Source organism: Syngnathus scovelli, chromosome 16 (genome assembly GCF_024217435.2).
Source record: "Syngnathus scovelli strain Florida chromosome 16, RoL_Ssco_1.2, whole genome shotgun sequence".
NCBI lineage: Eukaryota > Metazoa > Chordata > Actinopteri > Syngnathiformes > Syngnathidae > Syngnathus > Syngnathus scovelli.
The window spans coordinates 4,780,860-4,802,546 of NC_090862.1; the positions used below are offsets into that span (position 1 = coordinate 4,780,860).

The 21,687-nt window shown below is 44.1% G+C and overlaps 3 protein-coding genes, 1 long non-coding RNA gene and 11 other non-coding genes across 15 annotated transcripts; 12 read left to right on the forward strand and 3 right to left on the reverse strand.

The window, feature by feature from the left end:
• Positions 1-387: 387 nt before the first annotated feature.
• itgb3a (integrin beta 3a) lies at positions 388-8,161 on the reverse strand. Its single transcript, XM_049744930.2, has 15 exons — positions 7,903-8,161; positions 7,329-7,414; positions 7,049-7,253; positions 6,727-6,979; positions 6,506-6,668; positions 6,277-6,438; positions 4,138-4,233; positions 3,979-4,068; positions 3,785-3,919; positions 3,299-3,728; positions 1,961-2,183; positions 1,642-1,742; positions 1,428-1,547; positions 1,130-1,296; positions 388-940 (listed from the first exon to the last, which is right to left on the reverse strand). The coding sequence occupies exons 1-15, from the start codon at positions 7,958-7,960 to the stop codon at positions 866-868; spliced, it is 2,364 nt and encodes a 787-aa protein (XP_049600887.1). The 5' UTR covers positions 7,961-8,161; the 3' UTR covers positions 388-865.
• trnat-cgu (transfer RNA threonine (anticodon CGU)) lies at positions 4,295-4,366 on the forward strand. Its single transcript has one exon. It is a non-coding gene; the product is annotated as a tRNA-Thr (tRNA).
• On the forward strand, positions 4,469-4,540 carry trnat-ugu (transfer RNA threonine (anticodon UGU)). The gene has a single exon. It is a non-coding gene; the product is annotated as a tRNA-Thr (tRNA).
• Positions 4,637-4,708, forward strand: trnat-ugu (transfer RNA threonine (anticodon UGU)). Its single transcript has one exon. It is a non-coding gene; the product is annotated as a tRNA-Thr (tRNA).
• Positions 4,808-4,879, forward strand: trnat-cgu (transfer RNA threonine (anticodon CGU)). The gene has a single exon. It is a non-coding gene; the product is annotated as a tRNA-Thr (tRNA).
• Positions 4,983-5,054, forward strand: trnat-ugu (transfer RNA threonine (anticodon UGU)). The gene has a single exon. It is a non-coding gene; the product is annotated as a tRNA-Thr (tRNA).
• Positions 5,154-5,225, forward strand: trnat-cgu (transfer RNA threonine (anticodon CGU)). The gene has a single exon. It is a non-coding gene; the product is annotated as a tRNA-Thr (tRNA).
• trnat-ugu (transfer RNA threonine (anticodon UGU)) lies at positions 5,329-5,400 on the forward strand. Its single transcript has one exon. It is a non-coding gene; the product is annotated as a tRNA-Thr (tRNA).
• On the forward strand, positions 5,500-5,571 carry trnat-cgu (transfer RNA threonine (anticodon CGU)). Its single transcript has one exon. It is a non-coding gene; the product is annotated as a tRNA-Thr (tRNA).
• On the forward strand, positions 5,671-5,742 carry trnat-cgu (transfer RNA threonine (anticodon CGU)). Its single transcript has one exon. It is a non-coding gene; the product is annotated as a tRNA-Thr (tRNA).
• trnat-cgu (transfer RNA threonine (anticodon CGU)) lies at positions 5,994-6,065 on the forward strand. The gene has a single exon. It is a non-coding gene; the product is annotated as a tRNA-Thr (tRNA).
• trnat-cgu (transfer RNA threonine (anticodon CGU)) lies at positions 6,164-6,235 on the forward strand. The gene has a single exon. It is a non-coding gene; the product is annotated as a tRNA-Thr (tRNA).
• A 2,689-nt stretch (positions 8,162-10,850) lies between the features above and the next one.
• On the forward strand, positions 10,851-12,133 carry rprml (reprimo-like). The gene has a single exon (XM_049744592.2). The coding sequence runs from the start codon at positions 11,069-11,071 to the stop codon at positions 11,435-11,437; it is 369 nt and encodes a 122-aa protein (XP_049600549.1). The 5' UTR covers positions 10,851-11,068; the 3' UTR covers positions 11,438-12,133.
• A 1,329-nt stretch (positions 12,134-13,462) lies between these two features.
• Positions 13,463-19,004, reverse strand: LOC137841036 (uncharacterized). The gene is made up of 3 exons (XR_011088347.1): positions 18,925-19,004; positions 18,114-18,196; positions 13,463-13,835 (listed from the first exon to the last, which is right to left on the reverse strand). It is a non-coding gene; the product is annotated as an uncharacterized lncRNA (long non-coding RNA).
• Positions 19,005-19,347: 343 nt separating this feature from the next.
• tcap (titin-cap (telethonin)) lies at positions 19,348-20,581 on the reverse strand. The gene is made up of 2 exons (XM_049744591.2): positions 20,315-20,581; positions 19,348-20,177 (listed from the first exon to the last, which is right to left on the reverse strand). The coding sequence occupies exons 1-2, from the start codon at positions 20,461-20,463 to the stop codon at positions 19,787-19,789; spliced, it is 540 nt and encodes a 179-aa protein (XP_049600548.1). The 5' UTR covers positions 20,464-20,581; the 3' UTR covers positions 19,348-19,786.
• Between the last annotated feature and the right edge of the window lie 1,106 nt (positions 20,582-21,687).

The window sequence follows — 21,687 nt, forward strand, 5'->3', positions numbered from 1 at the left end:
ATACTCACAAAAAACTTTGATTAATTGCCACTTGTTTAAATATTAATTTATTGTAACTCCTGAAGTTATACTGCTCGAGCGAAAGCTTCCACTGTCTTACTTAAACGCCTAAACAGAAGTTCGCAATGCATCCACTGGAGGGAGACATTTCCCACAAATGGATTACACAGACAAACTAAGAGACGATAGAAAATCATTTATGAAAATATGTGCAAAGACAGAAGTTTATTAATCACTGAAATTAAATCAGTAAACTGTTTTACACTATTTCAGTTTTAATGACTTATTTTGGGGCGTGGCTAAAACTGAGGCCCAGTGACGCACTTTGTCATCATATTCGGCAAAATTGATCACAAATAACGCTCTTCTTTGTGGTGTGTCAAAATGTCACGTTAAAAAGCATTTATTTGCACTTACATGATACATCCATCACTTATTGGTATTTTCACCCCCATTTCCTGAAACCATCATATAATACTACATTTACAGCAAGCAAAAACCCTTGAGCATTAGTAATTGCAGTTGTTATTTTCAAATAACTTACAGTAAATCTATTTATTAAAATCATTTACCATTTTTCAGAGGACTTTAAAAAAACAGAGCAGATGCAGCAGTAATGAAAACGTGACCACGTATAAAAAAAACACTAAAAAAGAAAAAGTGCAAACTTTATATGCATACAGTAGACGTGACAAGATTTTATGTGCATTTAGCAAAAGAGTGAGTATTTTTCTCAACTGTACAAGTTACAAGTCCTTGTCGACCACAATAAATATGGCTGGGCTGCAGTGACTGGCTGCGTGTCATTACTAGTTCTCTTGAGTGCAAGCATTTGGCGTGTGTGGTTGAACCCTGAGAGCTGCAATCAACTGGAGGAGGCGCCCCTGTACGCCACATTGGTGAAGGTGGATGTCGCTCCTTTGTACAGTGGATTGTTGGCCTAGGAAACATGAAGACATAGTGAACCCCCTCCTATTTGCAAACCCGATTTTCTTCTGAACTTTCTTTTTTTTGTGGAAAAATTAGCAGTTGTTTCTATGCAACATTGGGTGTATGTGAACTCCTGTAATAACAAACAGATCCCTCTAGATGGCGACGGTTTTCCCCTGAAACAAATTTAAATCCTCACCGTGTTCCACCTGGCTTTGGCTCGCTCCTTCTCGAATCTGTCGTACTCCCTCCGGTCGTGGATGGTGACCAGCAGCTTCCAGATGAGCAGGGCCACCAGGCCCAGGAGCAGGATGGCCCCTGCCACGGCCGACAGCACTACCAGGGTGTCGGCACCCTGAGGACATTCTACGACAAAGTGCGTGTGTAAGCTGTTCTGTCCCAGTCTTTAAAGAAGACATTGTATTAAAAAGTCTGTTTTCCAAAATATGTCACCTTAAACCGTATTAATTATACAGAGGCACACCATAAAGCGTTACCTGGCTCTTTTATTACAAATAAGATGGATTTGCCACTATCGTCTTCATAATACTGGAAGTGCTCCACGCAGTCATTCTCGTCTTTGTATGAGCAGTTCACGGCATTTTTTGAGAGGAACTCTGCATGACAAAAAGGGTTGAGGTAGCCCTTGACAGAGAGGCCTACATTAAAAAAAAAAAAAAAAAAGAAAAGTCAAGATGGCGGCATGCTCACCGAGTTGGGTTACAACTCTAATTTCGTCTCTGCAGATGCGACTGCAGCTGTTGTCATCAGTGTATTGGCCTCTCTTAAAATGCTGACATTCCACACACTCCCTGTAAGAAATTAATATAATACAAAATGGCTTCTTTTTTACTCCTCTCAAAATTATTTTTCCCACATTAAAAACATATATAAATATAAAAATATCAAATCATAAAACAGCAAGAGAAATGTCTTTTTTTTTATCCAAAATATCATAGTCAGTTGGGGGAAAGGTTAACTCGAGGTGAAGGTATACTTATTTATTACTAACAAAGTATTTATATATTACTTTTTGATGGTGCACGAGTCAGGACAGGTAGGGCATTTTTCGCAAGTGGCGCCGTAGGCCCCCGGCTGCGTGCACTGGCACACGCCACACTGGCAGCTTCCGCGGCCGCTGCACAGCAGGCCGATATTGGACATGCACGTGTCGATGCGCGTGGTGCAGTTGCAGTTGTCGCCCACCCAGCCGGCGTCGCACTGGCAAAAGCCGCAGCTGCACTTGCCGTGGCCTACGAGAAACAAACAAACATATTTAGTCCGTTCTATCTTTATTTATTTGAGTTTGACACCTTTGGCCTTGGGTTAGGATTACACATGATTTAATGTATCCTCATTCTGTTGAAAAGGATGTTAGCTAAAATAGTACACACAAAAATAGAGCTAGCGTTCATTTCCGCTGGAGTCGTCGCAAACTTCCTATCTGTGTGTGTGTGTGTGTGTGTGTTGTCGAAAGACTGTTGAATTATTTAATGCTGGTACTGCTGGCTCGCCATTCTGTTTAAATGTTTCGACACATCATTTGAGATCCAATGTGCGAACATTCTTGTTTAACCTGGTAATATATTAGCAGATGGGGGACTTTAAAGCCACGCCTACTCTTGTTTTTGTCGGCAGCGGTCCTTTGCTAGCGTAATAAACCCGAGTGTGATCTTTGAAACATGTTCAGGCAAGTGGACCGGTGGACTTTCGGAGGGAGTGTTTAGTCATTAACCACTAAGAAAGTGTCATTACAATCATTGAAATGGGTTTTAAAAAATCACAAATGATGAAAAATCAAGCCGTTCTCTCCCCTCTTACAGAGTACAAGAAATTGACCCAGGATTTGGAAATGAATGACTATGCAGCAGTGGCGGCCCATCTGGATCAGACAGGACGAGTGAAGATAAACGCTAAGCGGGCGTTTTTAGCTTGACATCATTTCACATCTGGCTTGTAAAACAAGCAAGCCAGTGACAAAAGGTGAGAAAGCGACATTAAAAAAACACAACGTGGGTGGAGAGAGTAACAGTTTGTCCTCTTTTCCTGTAGAGGAATGCAAGCTTTCTTCTCCTTTCGCTTGCTGCCTTTCACATTTATGGGCCCTAAGGCTGGGCTTGCTGGTTCTTGCATAAAGCCTCAAAAAAAAAAAAAAAAAAAAAAAAAAAACCCTGCAGGGAAGGAAAAGGTCTAACTTTCCTTCGCATCTAACAAACAAACCAAACCCTTCTATGATTCTACCAGGGCCATTAAGATAATGAAAATAATGATATCAAAGTACCTGGAGTGAGTAATCTGGACAACCAGGTGAGTTCCCGGTGAGCCAAGCTGCTCTACATTTTTTTACAAATACCTCATGTGCACTCACCCGAGCATAGCGCCCCCTTGTAGCGCAGGCAGTTGAAGTCATCGCACTCGCAGTGTTTGCCCCACACTTGTCCGAATTCGCTTTCGTGACACGAACACTGTCCGCACAGGCAGTCGCCGCGGCTGTTGCAGGCGGGGGTGTCGGGTTTGGGGATGCACTTGGCGTCATCGGAGGGGCTGTAGTCCTCCAGCGAGCACTCGCAGTGAGGACCAAGCCGCCCGGTGTGGCATTGGCAGACGCCGCACTCGTAAGTGCCGTTGCCGTTGCTGCAAATCGGGCTGTCGACGTCGGCGTCGGCCTCGCAGTTGCACGTGCAGGCGAAATCCACTGTGACCTGTAGAGAGTCTTTAAATCCTAAAGGTTTGATGGTGAACGTCTGGGTCTTCTCCTTCGGGCAGCTTCGCAGTTGAGCCTCCACACTGAAAGACACCTGAAGACGAGGGTTGGTTTTTGAAGAAAGCGAAACAAACAATCATATCAACCCACCGTGTCGCCGATCTTCAGACCAGAGCAAGACTTAAGACCGAGGATGACTTCACCGTTGAGGCAAGTGGCATTGAAAGACAGATTCAACTCTTCGGGAACATCCAGAACCTCCAGCTCCACTTTTGAGCGAATTTTCTACAACCAAATGATTATTAATCACAATCTGGATTATTTTGAGGGGAGCAAGTTCTTACCGCGTACGCCGCCTCAATGAGCTCAATAACATTTCCAGAGTCACCGGACAACTTTCCCACGGTGGTGCCGGGAATTAGCTGACTGTATTCCTGGGAAAAAAGAGAGCATGGATGATGTGACCTAGTTCCTGTGTTCACAAAATTAAATGAAGCTTCTACCTTGTAGAGCGGCACCACATAGTTTGTCACGGCGAAAATCAAGTTGATGTTGTTTTCGGACATTTTCTCGGTCAGAAGCGCCAAGGATGGATAGTCCTAAAAAATCAGAAAGTTGACAAACGAGACTGGGTGACACATTACATGTTTGATGAACACAGGCGCGGTGGCCAAGTGGTAAGGCGTCGGTCTCGTAAACCGAAGATCGTGGGTTCAAACCCCACTCGTGCCTGAAATGCATTCAAGAATTTTAGAAATGGTGGTGTTCTTTACCACTTGGCTTTGTCGTAGACGTTATCACTACCTAGATGACAGTACACCACTGACTAACACAGGCGCGGTGGCTAAGCGGTAAAGCGTCGGTCTTGTAAACCGAAGATGGTGGGTTCAAACCCCACTCGTGCCTAAAATACATTCAAGAATTTTAGAGATGGTGTTCTTTACGGTTTGTTGTAGACATCATCACTACCTACTAGATGACAGTACACCTTTGACTAACACAGGCGTGGTGGCTAAGTGGTAAAGCGTCGGTCTTGTAAACCGAAGATCGTGGGTTCAAACCCCACTCGTGCCTAAAATACATTCAAGAATTTTAGAAATGGTGTTCTTTACCATGGTTTGTTGTAGACATCATCACTATCTACTAGATGACAGTACACCTTTGATTAACACAGGCGCGGTGGCTAAGTGGTAAAGCGTCGGTCTCGTAAACCGAAGATCGTGGGTTCAAACCCCACTCGTGCCTGAAATGCATTCAGAATTTTAGATATGGTGGTGTTCTTTACCACTAGTGGCTTTGTTGTAGACGTTTTCACTATCTAGATGACAGTACACCTATGCCTAACACAGGCGCGGTGGCTAAGTGGTAAAGCATCGGTCTTGTAAACCGAAGATCGTGGGTTCAAACCCCACTCGTGCCTAAAATACATTCAAGAATTTTAGAAATGGTGTTCTTTACCATGGTTTGTTGTAGACATCATCACTATCTACTAGATGACAGTACACCTTTGATTAACACAGGCGCGGTGGGTAAGTGGTAAAGCGTCGGTCTCGTAAACCGAAGATCGTGGGTTCAAACCCCACTCGTGCCTGAAATGCATTCAGAATTTTAGATATGGTGGTGTTCTTTACCACTAGTGGCTTTGTCGTAGACGTTATCACTACCTAGATGACAGTACACCGCTGACTAACACAGGCGCGGTGGCTAAGTGGTAAAGCGTCGGTCTTGTAAACCGAAGATCGTGGGTTCAAACCCCACTCGTGCCTAAAATGCATTCAAGAATTTTAGAAATCGTGTTCTTTACCATGGTTTGTTGTAGACATCATCACTATCTACTAGATGACAGTACACCTTTGATTAACACAGGCGCGGTGGCTAAGTGGTAAAGCGTCGGTCTCGTAAACCGAAGATCGTGGGTTCAAACCCCACTCGTGCCTAAAATACATTCAAGAATTTTAGAAATGGTGTTCTTTACCATGGTTTGTTGTAGACATCATCACTATATTCTAGATGACAGTACACCTTTGATTAACACAGGCGCGGTGGCTAAGTAGTAAAGCGTCGGTCTCGTAAACCGAAGATCGTGGGTTCAAACCCCACTCGTGCCTGAAATGCATTCAAGAATTTTAGAAATGGTGGCGTTCTTGACCACTTGGCTTTGTTATAGACGTTATCACTACCTAGATGACAGTACACCTTCGACTAATACAGGCGCGGTGGCTAAGCGGTAAAGCGTCGGGTTCAAACCCCACTCGTGCCTAAAATATATGCAATAATTTTAGAAATGGTGTTCTTTACCATGGTTTGTTGTAGACATCATCACTATCTACTAGATGACAGTACACCTTTGATCAACACAGGCGCGGTGGCCAAGTGGTAAGGCGTCGGTCTCGTAAACCGAAAATCGTGGGTTCAAACCCCACCCGTGCCTAAAATGCATTCAAGAATTTTGGAAATGTGTTCTTTACCATGGTTTGTTGTAGACATCATCACTATCTACTAGATGACTGTACACCTTTGATTAACACAGGCGCGGTGGCCAAGTGGTAAGGCATCGGTCTCGTAAACCGAAGATCGTGGGTTCAAACCCCACCCGTGCCTTGAACGCATTTAAGAATTTTAAAAATGGCGGAGATCTTTACCAATATGGTGGATTTGTTGTAGACATTATCACTATCTAGATGACACTGTCCATCGTTGGGCTGCACGATGCCAGCCATACGTCCGTCCAAGGCGATATGGGTTTTAGCATCCGTGGTGAACACCAGAAGGTGGGAGGCATCTGGACGCCAACCGATTTTTTCCTTTAATACATTCAAGAGAGCTAAGGTAAGGAACGGTAGAAATCATCGGAAGCCATGCGAATCCTACCTTGCACACTACCGCCTGCATAATGGCATCAAAACCGCCCTCTGGGGCGTCTATGTTTCGTGACACCTGCTGCTTCACCACTTCTTCTGTGAAACGGGCCACCTTGTCCGTGAGGGACAGCACGTGCTTGAAGCCGAACTGCGCCTGACACTCCGTGTGAATCCTTCAAGAGGGGACTATTACAGAAAAAGCTTCTTCTCAGATCATTTGGTGTCACTTACCCATAACAAGGATTCTCAATAGCCTCGGGAGGAGCCAGGTACATGTAGGGCGACACGGTTTTATCTACAAAGGCTCCGAATCCCATGCGTAGGTTACTGGTGGTCTTCCCCATAGTCTGGGCCAGCTCGTTACCAAGAGTACGCAGGCGAGCCAAATCGTCCTTCATTGAGAAAGACAGATCCATCAGGTAGTAGAGGTCTACTGGGTAGTCCTCCACTTGTTTCACGCTGACAGTGAACTTCTTGGAATCACCTGTAAAGAAACCAGGTTAGAGAACAGAAGGAACCGTAGTTCAAGTCTCTAGACTGGTATTTGGTCCACCTGGCCTGAGCACCATGTGGATTTTCTGAGGCTGGATCTGGGTTACGGTTTCCGCCGCGCCTGAGGCTTTGTCGCTTAGTGCCTTATTCTCGAGTACCGTCAAGGTGCTGGTAGGCGACTCCAGAGACGCCTCGGCGCAGCCGCCGTCCAGCAGGTTCTGCTTCAGGTCGCAGCGGAAAACTCCGGACCCTCCCATCCCAAAGCTCTGCAACACAGAACATTAATAATAAATAAAATAATATAAAATAATAATATATTAAAAAAATAATGATAATTTGACCTCTTGCGGGCACCATGCGCAGCTGGGGTCAACTGTCAAACACTGCTGACATGTCGTGACTCCTCGTGACGTGCACACGTTGGACCCTGTCGGTATCATCACAAAAAAGTGACACAATTTCCCGCCGCAGAGTGGCATTTGCGTTTCCTCGATGATTCAGCGCCGAAGAGCGCGGGGGGAGCAAGATAGCGCTCGTCAAGCACAAGTTCCTTTCAGGAGAGTGCTGAGCAAACATGCCCATTGAGGGATGATTAATGCATCCTTACGCACTACAACTTTACGCACAATGGCAAAGTAGACTTTGGTTTTGCAATTTATTAATTTTTTTTGTGCAAAAGTCATGGTTATCTTTAGTATAAAGGGAAAAACATCTGTCATACAAAAACAATGATTAAAATAAAGTGTCATTTCCATTGACGGGAACATTTGTGTTACCGTCCATCCAATGATTTAATTATCCAATAAAATAATTGATTTTAAATAGTTACAGCCTTAATCTGGAATGCATCTCTGAGTTAAATCAAAGTGACATTACTTTTGTAAACACAGGGGGAGAAAAGTTACAAAGACTCACCATAAAGTGAAGAAGTGGACGTAAGAAGGAGGCACAAAACAGGCAGTAGTGTCCTCATGGTAAGTCCGCTTCACTCACTGCGACAAACTTTCCTCATTCTTCCTGAACTACTGCAGACACACCAAAACTCTCCTTCCACAGCACATCCGCTTCCACTGTCCTTCCCTCCTCATCACTCAAAAGTCTACACCCTCTTTTGGAGTCACTCACTTTATTAGCATGTAAAACTTTAATCTAGTTCATATTCATAACGAGACATTGACAAGAGGCCAGTGAATCACTCACAGGGTAGTAAATACCATAGAGGGGCTGCGTTGAGTAAACAATACCATATAAGGACACACACTTGGGATGGGATTTTTCGGACCATTTGCAGTGTGCCGCATTAAGCTTATGCAATGAGACAATCCTAAATGATGATGTTTGCGCGCACAGTGCTCTCTCTCTATTTATGATTATGTTCACCTTGATTTAAAAAATAAAACCTGAATTTCCCCAAATGGCTTTTAGTTCATCCACTAAATAAATAAATAAGTAAGTAAATAAATAAATAAATAAATAAATAAATATAAGAATGAATGAATGTATAAATAAATAAATGTTGAATGTTGTTTTATCTGCTCAGTATTTGGAAGTTGTACAACAGCTACCTCTAGTGGCGAAACTGAATAACACAAGCGACATCTTTAATGAGGCAGTATAGGAATCTGTCAATTAAGAAAGCAGTGTCTTGCAAAACAAACAAATACTTCAAGTTCTCCTCACACTCATTAGCTTTAATTTTTAGAAACAAAACGGACCCACTACATTTTCTGGTTGGCATTTTAAACATTCTTATCTGTCCATATATTGAATCATTCATGCCCCCCCCCCCCCTCCCCACCCCATCAGCAACCCTCTCATGCTTTCCGGACGGTTGCTAGGTTACCACCGCCTATAAAAAAAACGGGGTGACAGAAATAGACAAATAAGTCGAACAATAATAGTTGTGCTCACTCAGTGTGTGCGTGTGTGTATAGATGTGTGTATTGATGGGCCCGGATGTATCAGCACCCTTTTGTTGGGCGTCTCGCCCACAGATGAGTGGCCTTTCCGGAACTGAATGAAGGAACTCGACTGGGTCATATGGCAGCCAATTAAGACTGAACAAGACAAGTGGAGGGGATATGATGAGAGCGGGGGTGGGCTACGGGGTCTCGCCCTGTACGTTATATATCTCTACCGAGGCCTTTAAGCGTCTCGCTCGCAATTGCTGCCATAACAGCTTTAACCAGGAGTGAAGGGGGTGGGTCAAAATGAGGTGACATTGATGAAATGTGGACAAGATGGTGGGGTGATGACTAATAATAATAAAAAAAAAAAGCACGTGTTGACCCCCCTCACCCCGTCTCTGACATTATCTTTCTAATGACTTGGCGGCCATTTTAGCAAACTCTCATCCCCGCAGACCACCTGTAGCACCCAAAGTGACATTGCAAGGACATTTCTGCTTAATTTACGTTGCTAGGTTGCCAAGGCCCTTCTGCTAAGTGCAAACACCCCCCCCTCCCTGCATCCTCCCTCTGGTCGGCCCAAGGACCTTAGCTAGCCTCCCAAGTCCCCCCTCCCCACAACGCCACCCCTTCCACTCAGTCTCAAAATAACTTCACCAACCATCTGTCAGTGAGCTCCCAGGTCCGCTGTTGCTTGGAAACAAGTCTTACATCCGCGCCTGGATGCATCCACGATATATCTTTATGAAGTTTGGACTCATTGTGGAAAGTTTGAGCAACAGGTCCAAGAGTGCTTCAATGGTCTGGATCATATTCATGAAAAGGGATTTAATAAATAATGCGTAGCTTTATTTGAAGCTCAAAAGGAGGATTAACATGAAGTACACGCTGCTTTCCATAAACACACTGACACGAGTTGATTAACATGCGGCAGATTAATTAGCTGCAGGTTAATCCGCTAGATAATGAGATTATTTCATTGGAGAGTAAAAACAACTTTGTGCCATGAATGTAATATCCAGTATGAAAAAGAAAGTGTGGTCTTTCCGTGGCTGAATTGCCCTCTAGCTCGCTTAAAAGAGGATTTATCTGAAGGACATTGGGCTACTTTACATAAACACACTTTGATTTATTAATAGACACAATTACACTTGGTTGATTTGCATACGGAAAATTAATTAGCTGCAGGTGAGTCCGCCGACTAATGAGATCTTATTCACGTAAAAGCAGAGCAAAGCAAAACATGAGAGGTGTTTGTGTGCCGCATCCGAGCCGATTCCTCATCAGGAGATTCCCAAATTGAGGGCGGTGGCCTTTTGGTGATTACCATGACAGCCATTATCATCACCCTAACAAGTGTTTTTTTTTTTCTTCAAAATTAACCTAAAGGTCAGCCAGCTGCCACGAGGCTTAAAAAAACCAAAAACATGCGCTCAAAAGAAGTTCATGCTTGATTTTTTTTTTCATTTTAATAAAAGTGGATTTATATGGAGCCGCAGCTTGGCAGAGGTGTAGTGAGGGTTAAAAAGCCCTGCCAATAACTGCAATAAATATTTGCCACGGCTCAATCACATTTTATTAATTCATCTCTTCATTTCAGAGTCATAACTCGCTGGAATTGACAGCTCCCAAGTGGAGGTGGACGTCTCCACGGCAACCGGTGTTTAAACTCAGAAGCTCCTTTATTAGGACCATCTACCCCAGTGGAGCCTATGAAGAGCTGTAGCGGAAATTTCTACCCCGATTTACATATGTGGACAAAAAGTTTTGTCTCGTCTGGCAGGAGAATTCAAATAAATACAGGTAATTCTAAAATGTTTTTAAAAGGGTGGCAACTGGCTGCAAGTTGGTGGGGAGCTCATCATGACTCGCTACGCACCAAAGCCTTGTCACAAAAGGCGCTCTGGAGAGGGGGTGGTGTGGTGGGGTAAAGGGGGGGGGGGGGGGGAATCGGGGCTCCACGCATACGCACAGTCTCTTATTACACCTTGCACACTCTTAAGAGGACCCACGAAAAGAAGCCACCCGGAGGCAGACATCAATCTAGAACTTTATTTTGATTTTAGTTCACTCCAGTTGTGAGCATTACGCACCAAACTCCACATTGGCTTTTTTTTTTCTTTTAGTTCCATGACGCCAAGTTGCTCGGCTTTTCTTCACCCCAACTTGGAGCCATGAACGCTTCCTCGTTCCTCGGCGCAACGCACGGCGCGCTACTAAATGGCAGCCAGACTCTGGCGGGGACACTGGTCGCATATTCCGGCAACGGTAGCGAGCAGGCGGTGACCGGTGATGGCGGTGCGGGCGGTGGAAGTGTGGGAGACGGCGGAGGCGCTCTGGTTCTCCTGCAGGAGGAGCGCAAACTGCTGGTGATGCGCGTGGTGCAAATCGCCGTTCTGTGCGTTTTGTCGCTCACGGTGCTCTTCGGGGTATTCTTCCTGGGATGCAATTTGATGATCAAGTCCGAGAGCATGATCAACTTCCTGGTGAAGGAGCGGCGGCCGTCCAAAGATGTGGAGACCGGCATGATTGGACTCACTTAAAGGGGGGCGAGGGAACCAAGGACTCTTCTGCATGAACTTATTAGACGTTTGCGCCCCCCTGCCTTTCCCCGACAAGTCATTCAAGTGAGGATTAGATATGCAACACGGTCACGTTTCCTTCCAAGTGACTCCAAAGCAGCAACCTTTGTGCGTAAAGTTTGTGCGTAAAAGCAGCCAACCGAATACGCGGCGATCGTTCAAGTGAGTTTAAAAGTTGCCAACTTGAACAAAAAGTGACGAAAATGTTTACAAGCTGTTACCTCACCTTCGTGTCGCGTTTGTATTTCGGGGTGATTGTAATTTAATTCTTGTTTTAAAACGAAAAAGACATGGTTGTGATTTGTTGTTGCAATCTTGTCTTGTGTGTGTGCGTAAGAACAACATCAACCAACTCAGCAGTACCACTTATTTGCGCAAATAAAAGGAAACATGGAACAAATGTTGCACGTTTTCAAGCACACGCTCTCGCTTTTGAAAGTTTTATGGAGTGATGCTGCTGGTCCTTATATGTTTGGCATGCTCTCATTCGGGTTCTGGTTTGCACTTTGGAAACGATATGCTGCATGAAGTCTTTTTTGTACCAAAGGAGATTGCAAAGATTAAAATATATATATATATCACTGCACACGAACTCTGTCTGATGGATGAATGTATGAATGTGGAAATACTTCATTAAAAAAATGGTTTTGCAACAAAGCCTGACTCTGTCATGAAAAGTACACCAAACCTGGACTGTTTGCATTAAAACATTTGGCCAGATTTTTTTACAATAATCACATTGCCATGGAAACATGTGGCTTGAGAAAAATATATTTCTCAAAAATGCTTACGTGCGATGCTACATTTTACATGTCTGTCAGCAAAACAAAACATTCTGACTCAAAACTAGTATAACACTTTAGAAAGCTTCATTTAAAATCAAAAGGGAAGGGCTCGTCACTTTCAGCACTTAGCCTGATCCCACTCAAAAATGTGCGCGACACTCAAGCCACTTGACGCTCCTCTAGTGCGTCAATAACCATAGTTTGAATTGACATTGGAGCCTAGCTTAACATCAAGGCGACTTATAGACATCTGCGTCGGCCACCGAAGCCTCCTGGGCGCTGCCCTCATGATTATTTCAACACACGCTAGAAGAGCCGGGCGAGCGCCTCGACAACACACCCGTGCGGCGTGCGCGAATGTGCAACAGAGCGGCAAACGCTCCCAAGCACCGCTATCCCTGAGAAACAGCATGAATAAATCAAAATGCTGCCGATAATTAGATGTTGGCGGCTGAGAACAACAGCCAACATGATGATCAACTTGTTTTGTGGGTACCGTTACGTGGCAATAATCTAACGGATAGTCACGCGCCCCCCTAAAAAAAAACAAAAAATCGTATAGCACAAGATGGACCTCACAAGTTAAAATGTATAAAACACATTAGAACACTGATAGGCCATTTTAAGTGAATTAATTACAAAAACACTTTTGTGTGTTCCCATGCGAGCAGGACATGAAGGTTGCTGTGTTGGTATTAATTATGATGACAGCGAGGACGTGGATTTCTTTTTTCCTCATGCCGGCGAGTATGTTTGCTTGTCAAAAAAAAAAGGTTCGCGGCTGACCTATAGCGGCAGTATAATAATGAACATCGCAGCGGCTCTGAAGTGATGTCAAGAAGAACAGCGTTCAAGCCGCGCTGGCAAGACCAAAAAGGACACTTTTTTTTTTCTCCTCGAAAAAAACCCTCTTTTTAATTCCCTCCTGTATTTTTTGACAGGCGGGGCGGGATCGACAAAAGATTCGTTCCGGGCGTGCGTACGGTTCCCTTCAGGACCGAGTGGCCTTTCTCGGGCCCATTCAGCCGCCTGCTAATGGGATGTGTCGCATTGAAAGGAGTAGGCAGGGAACAATGCTCGCCGTTCGAACGCTATCTGCAGGTGAGGCCTTTTCTTTTCATCTCAATTACTTTGCATTCAGACGTCGCCAAAGCCTGACAGGGGTTATCCCATGACACACACACAAACACACACACACGGGTTCCATGAATCCAGTTCAATCTTAATCGCTTGTTCAAAGCAACAATATGGAGAAATTGCCATTTATGCTCATGCATCGTATTCTTTCAAAAGGAAGCAGCACAAAAGAGTCTGTCATGCCGAGTTGAACAATTCAGGGAATTCAAATCCACACCTGAGCTAGGGTAGCACGGAGACACCTTGACAGGGAAGGAAAGGACATTCAGTCCTGTTCCTTCTTGTTCTTGTACTGTCAGTGTCTGCTTGGCAGGAAGGGGGGGGTGTCAATATTCTCCTCAAACTGACCAAGAAGAAGGCGGCTCACTCTCCTCTGCAATTTGGACCATGCCCGAGGCCACCGTCAACTGAGCTGGATCAGCCCTACTTCCATGATCCTATTAAGAAGATCAAAAAAAGCACCCAACTCTATTTAGCATCACGCTTCTGGGCAAAATATAAAGATGGACGATGATTTCTCTCCGGGTTTTAGATGACCACCTCGGGCCACCTTAAACGACATCATACCATGACCACCCTACGAACCCACCACAAAGCTACCTTAGATCACACAGAACAACTTTCATCCTGTACCATCCTTAGACCATCTTAATCAACTTTAGACCATCTTAAGACTTTGTGCAGACCAGCATCAATGACATAAAACCACCTTAGATTATCTTCATCAACTTAGTCTTCAACCACTTTGTGTGCATCTTCTCAAGATGACGCATGTCTAACCATTGATAAGATCAGACCACATCTGAGCTTGAAAACGCCCCCCCCCCCCCCCCTCCCTTCCCTCAGCACAGACATCTGAATACAATATAATTGGAGTCCACTGTTAGGTATTAATAAAGTGTGGATATGAACAAAGACGTGTTAATTGGCTGGAGAGGGTGCTAGTGCCCCCCCCACCACCCCTCCCGAGCACCACAATTCACCACGTCGCACCTTTACCCAATTTGAACCACCTGAAGCAGTGCATTGTTTTTTTTTTTTGTATTTGTAAGGATGAGAAATGACCAAATGTGGACCACACATCATCATCATCATCACCACCATTACCCCACCATTACCCCTAGAAGAAGTCATCTTTCCTTCCATACTGCCGAGCTGCTGTTGCCAAGGTAACAAGGTAAGGCGTAACGGCCACATGTAAATGTGTGCGTGTGTAGGTGTCGGTCGCTGCATGCTAACTTACTATTTGTTTTGACATGCAGCACATTCCACTAATGGCCACCCCCCTTCGCTACATATAAATAAATCATGATTAATGCTATGCGCTAAACTTTTAGCCACCATGAAGAACATTAGCGAGTGCATGTGACTGCCATGAAATATTACAGCGACGTGCCAATGTTCAACTCAGCAGACTAGCGTTCGCTCAAGACGTCAATCAGAGTGTGGCCGTCCGTCACTGGTCGACCATCACAAATAATCTCACAAACCGCCTCGGGCTTCCGCAACCTTTCCCCGTATATGACGACCATCCCTTCACTTTAACGGCCCAAGTTTGGTCACGTGTGTGTTCTATAAAAAGAAGCGCGTGTTATTGCAAAAGGACTCAATGTGTGCTGCGTGGGCGGCAAGGGAGAATAGAACGGGAATTACGGCGCTGCCAATTAAATATGCTTTGCTTGTTTGTTCTTTCCCTTGGGTGAAGTTAGATGTCACACAAACACACACGAACATGCACTCCATCACGGCGGGTCACCATTCCAGTTTTACGACCTGCCGGAGTACCTCAGGGCTGCAAAGGACTCGAGGCGCAGCTATTTAATAACTTGCTTAAGTAATATTTATTGACTTTCTTTACTTATTTATTATCCACAAAAGTGTTTTTATAAATAAAGTTTGGTTAATTTATAAATGTAGAACAAATTTTCCTGTGACAATGATAGTTATTCGTAAGCATGCTAACCGCTACGTAGCCTTGAGGCTAATTTGGACAAAAAAAACATGGCGGACACGTGTTGCTAATATGAACAAGATCCATCTATACACCCACACGCTAAACACACAGCCGTGCAGATTACAGTGTTTTGATTGCAGGGCCGGAAATGTGATGGGGGGGGGTGCAGCCCTCTTCCTCAATGAGGTGGCGGGGGGGACAAGGGGGGTTAAGTGTTTAGCATCAGTGCAGGGAATGTAAACACAGCGCTAATTAGTGTTGTCTGCCAAAGTAGAGCTTGAGCTGTCCATTGTAAGTATTGGTAGCAAATTTGGAGGACACACACACACACACACACACGAAAAGTAGATGACATGGGAAGACAACTTTACAGTATTTTTGGGAATTTACCAGAATTAACCCAAAAAAAAAGCAGGTCAAAGGTCACCTAAACACAGCCATCTGTTAAATTTCAGCATATACGACCCTTTAAAATGACATATAAAAAAGAGCAACACACACAAATGAAGTTTCAGTCTTAATTAGGCTGCATTTCTTGTACAAAATTCTCAGGGGATGTTCCTTCCACTGGTCGCTATAGCGACACACCAAGCAGCCAACAGTTGGTGGTGGCTAAAGTTAAAAATAAAGTCCAAGTGGAAGCAACACTAATGAGCTCTGATTTCTCGTTGAAGTGGCCCAATGAGTTTGGAGCATAGAATTGATGTCAAACCCAAATTAAAAATCCTAGTGACTCAATCGGGGTCTCGGTCGTGTTGGGTGTGTGGGCAAGTGTCGTGTGGGCGCGTGTGTGATGCATATGCACGTTGCAGATGCTGGCTTTTATATGTGTGTTTCTTTTCTTTTTTTTTTTTTTTTTGGTCGCCTGTCTACACCTCTGCACCTCAACAGATGGGCTACAATTACAACCCACCATCTTGGAAGATAAAAATAGACCTTATAATGTTTGTAAACGTGAGTATCAATTGGTGGTGTGGGAGGAGGGGGGGGGGGGTGATTAAAAACTTCCTCTTGGCCTACGCCGGGGAGTGAAGGCAAATCATTGCTGTCTGAGTTTTACATGATGTCCTGTCTTTTGCAGAATTGGGCTTTGTGACAAGAAGATAACATGGTCCCCCACCCCAGCACCCTCCAAGGTGGATCCTTCTCTTCAATACAGGTAGCAAGAATTTCTCGGGAGCCACAGAGCCTCCAGGCACACAGCCTCATTATAGTCCCATCTCTTCCTCAGCATCAGCACCCACGTTGACTTCTCGATATGCCGCAACCGCTCCCCCACCACCACCACCACACACACACACACCCACAAACCATCCTATTAGTCATGTCAAGGAGACGACGGCCGACTGTCACTGCACATAAACTATAAAAAAAAAAAAAAAAAAAACAGCTGCTCATATCACATTGTGTCCTGCCCGTCACATTACCTGCAAATGTGGAGTTCTTGTGACAACGGTAAGAAAAGTGTTGGAGGGCAAAAGTTTTACTTCTTTATTTTTAACAGAGCCGCAGGAGTTTTTTTGCGATGTTTAGAGGAAATAGTTTTGCCAGTTCACACGAAAAAGTCTGTTTTATAGAAAGGTAACTGTGGCTAATCGAAAACGTTTTCCGTAGGAAATAAACGGAACTCGAAATACTGTGCTTTAATTTGACTCGTGCACATAAAAACTACACGCACACAATGTATGTGACAACTATAGAATATCGATTATTCCATTGATTAATAGAATAATCTAACACCATTTCAGTTGCATTAAAAAAAAATCTCTAAACGATTACTCGATTATTACAATGCAAGATGATTAATTTGCTTTGTTGCCGATTAATCGATTCATTTTGACACCTCTCTTTGACATATAACAAAAAATCTTTTTTAAAAAAAGATTACAGCACCACTTCTACTGACAGTAAAAATAAAATAAATTCTGTGGAATCGGGAGGTTTAACGCATACACACACCAGACAGCCAATTAACAGCCTCGACGACCAGTGATGTCACAGCCGTCTTTTGACAATGGTGATAATGATGGCGGATGCGATAACAAGAGGCCTGATTGAGGACATGACGACGATGATGTGGATGATGATGGGAAGGAAGGTGTGTAAATGACGTCAGCTCATCAGACACCATACGAAGATTTAATACTATATTAAGGAAGGCCATTACTGTTGCCATTGTAACGACAGACAATAATAAAGTTTTGACACACTCCTGACTGATTAATTGAACAGCACGGAATTTCTGAAACAAGTGGAAAAATCCACAACATTTTTTTTTTTTTACATTGAGACTATAGTCGACTACTAAGAGTATTACCAAACCTTTTCAACTCCACAATTCATGTGACCTATATCCTCTACAACTTAAATGAGGCTTAAGAAAATAAAACAAGACGGATATTTATAAAAAAACAAAAACTACTGAACATATCAGGAAAAACGTTACAAATTCCACAGTGCATTACCCCCAATTGACCAACAGAGGGCAGCAATGTAAAGACTGACAGTCCTACTTTGCTGCTGTTTACACGTAGAGTCAAAACATTAGGATCAGCTGTCAGCATCATGTCTATTGGATCACAACACGAGAATATGCAAGAATATCTGTTCAGGTGTACCTAATATTGTGGCCCTTTAGATTATACGCCAGGGATGGACCTATATGGCCCACAAGCCACCATCTACTTATGGATCATTAACATTATGGATCCATTAAGGGGGGGGGAAACGAGTGTGATGATGAGTTAAGTGTTAATTTTACCCGATGAAATGCCACGTGTCCTCTCCATGTGGCCTGGTAACCCGGGACCATGGTGGGCCGTGCCGCCGCGTCGTCAGTGTCTCCTGGGGGTCATTTCAAAAGAAGAGAGCACATTGAGATCCCCGTTAACGTGGCAAGATTAAGAGTTCAAAGTGGTTAGAACACGCTGATGCCATGCCAGTGTTTGGTTTATCCAGCTATTAATATCACAGAGCGGAGCAAGTAGCTGCCAAGCAAAAGAAGAGGCTCACTTGTCGTTAACACCCATTGTTCGGAAATATTGCGGTGTGGGTGGAGGTGGAACACCTTCACGCAACAGTACGTTGCTGTGCAAATAAAGTGTAGGCGCCATATTTGTTTCTGTTGCATTATCACAGCCGCCTCTTAAAATAAAAACTTTCAAATGGGCCCATTGGGCTCAAATTGACAAAAGCTCTGTTGGCTCCCTTGAGCGAAAGCGACTATTTATTCTTTCGGCCCTAAAAATAGAATTTCACAAGTTATAAGAGGCCATTTGTAAAATTACACGATGCAATCTGTTGAAGTTGTGTGTGGCTGTTTAAAAGCTGCAGCTCAACTGAAATGCAATGCTATAGGATTGATTAGTAATTGAAATGTTGAATTAGTTGAGTAGAAGCAGGTTATGTTGTAGAAAAGTGACATTTTGAAATTCTGGGAATAGAAATATTTTCTTGACTTCCTGAAAGAGGTGAACATTTGTAAATGTTTGCAGTAAATTTTTAAACAATTGGTAAGTGGCATGTTTAACAGAAATGACTCACAAGTTTTCACAAATGCAAAACTTACTTACTTGTTAAATTGCTAAAGTTGGGATTCATTTAAAACTTTTCAAACTACACTTAATATTACGACTGCTTACCTCTTCTCCGCGCACGCGCGTCGCGTGGTTTCATTAGCAGTGTATCACTCCGCGATCCTCATCGATAGGTCGTTGTTCGGTCGAGGTGTCCTTCCGCCCGTCACGTGATCATCTCCGGTTAAACAAACGTCATCAATCATTGTTTAATATGACCACTATCGATGTTAAGAAGAAATTGATCATATGTCAATATTTTTCAAGTTATTTACATCATCTTCGGGTAGTATCAACATTTCAATGTTGTCAATTTAAATGTATTCATTTTATTTTGAAATGTCTGTGCATCCACGCAGAAGGACAAAAAGTCATTTGAGAACTATAAAAATAAAAATTAAAGAGGCTGAAGACAAAAAGTGAAAAGCAGCTCTGATTTTATTAGTAAAAACACAAATTCAAAATCTAAAAGAACACAACACACACAAGATACACAAATATTGTATGTACACAAAGTCATGCAAGGATGTTTCCAGAACCACTTGCTCTTCCGTCCTTCTTACACGTGACACTTCCTTTCAAATACTTTCCATCCCAGTAAGAACAGAACCTTGTCTAATTTTCAATGTAATAAAAAATATGTGCTTGATTTGATGCTTCCTTCCTATGCTTTTTTTTGTTTTGTTTTTTATCAGTGCAGTCGATACTTCTTGCCACCCACTATCACAGTAAGAACACAATCGTGTCTTTGTTCGCTGTGCTGGCATCAACAGCCAGTGCTACAAATCCGAAAAACAGACGGTTTAGGATGTCACAAGTGCATGCACGTTCTTCATCCACCCCATAGTCCATATTTGCTTCACCCTCTCTGGGCCTCTTGGGACATGGAGCGCCCCAGGGCTTTGGGCGCCTTGGAGAACTCCATGAGTGTGGGCTTGACGGGCGGCAGGTCCCGCGTGATCTCACTCACGCTCCTCTTGGTGGGGCAGGCGCCGTCCGCCAAGGGGAAGGGCTGAAGGTCCTCGGGGGCGTGCGGGCTGCCACGGCCCATACGGACGCCCAGCTCGGCGGGGGTGAAGATTGGCAAGGGCAGGGTGTGTCGCTTGGGGAGCAGCTGGTGCTCCCTCACGCCACGCTCCACCGTTCCTACGCGGAGAACGCCGGACGGGCAGGACTGGGTTAGGGGGGAGGCCTTCCACTGCCGACTGAGGGTCTCCCTGCGGGAGGTGTCCTTCATGTTCATCGTCTTCCTGCGGGCATCAACCAAAAAGGCCATTTTTGGGTGTGTAATCATGACCACAACTGCTACCCGATAATATTTTTCCCACAAATCGATACTTTTTTGTTATTTTGGGGGACGGAAGAAGCACTTAAAGCCATTCCTTACCGTTCCTCAGGTTGAGTCTTGAGGCTGACGCTCTTCCAATCGGCGCAGTAGCTCTCCCTCTGGGCTCTATTCTCTTCCCGGACGCTACACGACAACTCCGCTCCCTCCACCACGCCGTTACACTTCTCCACAATGGTACACACCGGCATCTTCCTCCTGAAGCTCAGATAAACTGTGATGGACTTGAAACAAAGTGTGGCAATGCTCCAGATGGCTTCCTCTTTGTCCTCTGTGTGTCCTGGTGTGTCGGGGTTGAAGTCATGCCACAGCCTTTATGGACACGCCGTTGCTATTTTAGATACGTGTTGTCACCGGACAATCAGCGTGCGCTGACACCGGACACCGACAAGTGTTCCGGGTAGCTGCTCTGAAGCTCCCCTGCTCAGACTAATTGGCATGAAATCCCACCAAGGGGTCATCGGACCAACACTTTCCACCTTTGCTTTACACACTGTATAGGGATTATGTAACCAAAAACAAACACAACAGGCTGATCTGCATTTGGTTCTAATGTAGAGTGGATGAGCCTCCGCTAATGTGGAAACAGTCAACAGCTGCTTTTCAAACACGACACCAGCTTTTAAGACTTTGAGCCTTTAAATCTTGACTCCTTTGATAGAGTCATTGTTTGGTCCTGGAAACATGGATCTGAAATCTGAAAATAGACAAAAGTTAATTATATGGCCTGGCATCAAGTGTATTTCAGGGGGGGCAGTGACCCCGCGGCCCCCCCTCTAGCTACGGCAGTTGATAAACTGGTGCTCAGCTGGACTTAGTCACCCCAAAAAAAATGCTAGACTGCTATGATTGGTTGAGACAGGTAGTTAGACAATTAGGTTGCCTAATTCTGACACGTCAAGATAAAAACTCATTTTTTTCCTTTTTTTAATCTTTTGTGCTGGTACAACACCGCGTGACACCATCAAACTTCCTAGCTCCCGCCTCACGGTTGCCGCATCCATCGATTCATCACCTCAATGACAGAGCGGCACGCTCCGCACTCAGATTACATCGCCTCGGAAGCGCTGGCAGCTGGAAAGTTGTCTGCTGGTGTGAGGTTACAAAAGTGACTCACTCGTCTGCATTGGGTAGTGATATAACACATACGCAAAGCACAATGGCTACCATGGCATAATCAGCTGTTATTTATTTATTTATATATAAATAATTTATATATTATATAATATTTAAATCAATTATATATATAGATATCTTATTTTACACACTGTCCCTTTAACTAGATGAGATGAAGGTTTTAAAGTGTTATTTAGCATGCTATTTAGTTGGCAGGCTTTAATGGCGAATAAGGGTTAGAAATTGTTAATCGCCATCTAAAACAGGGAAGAACATTGCAACTGATTAGACATGTTATG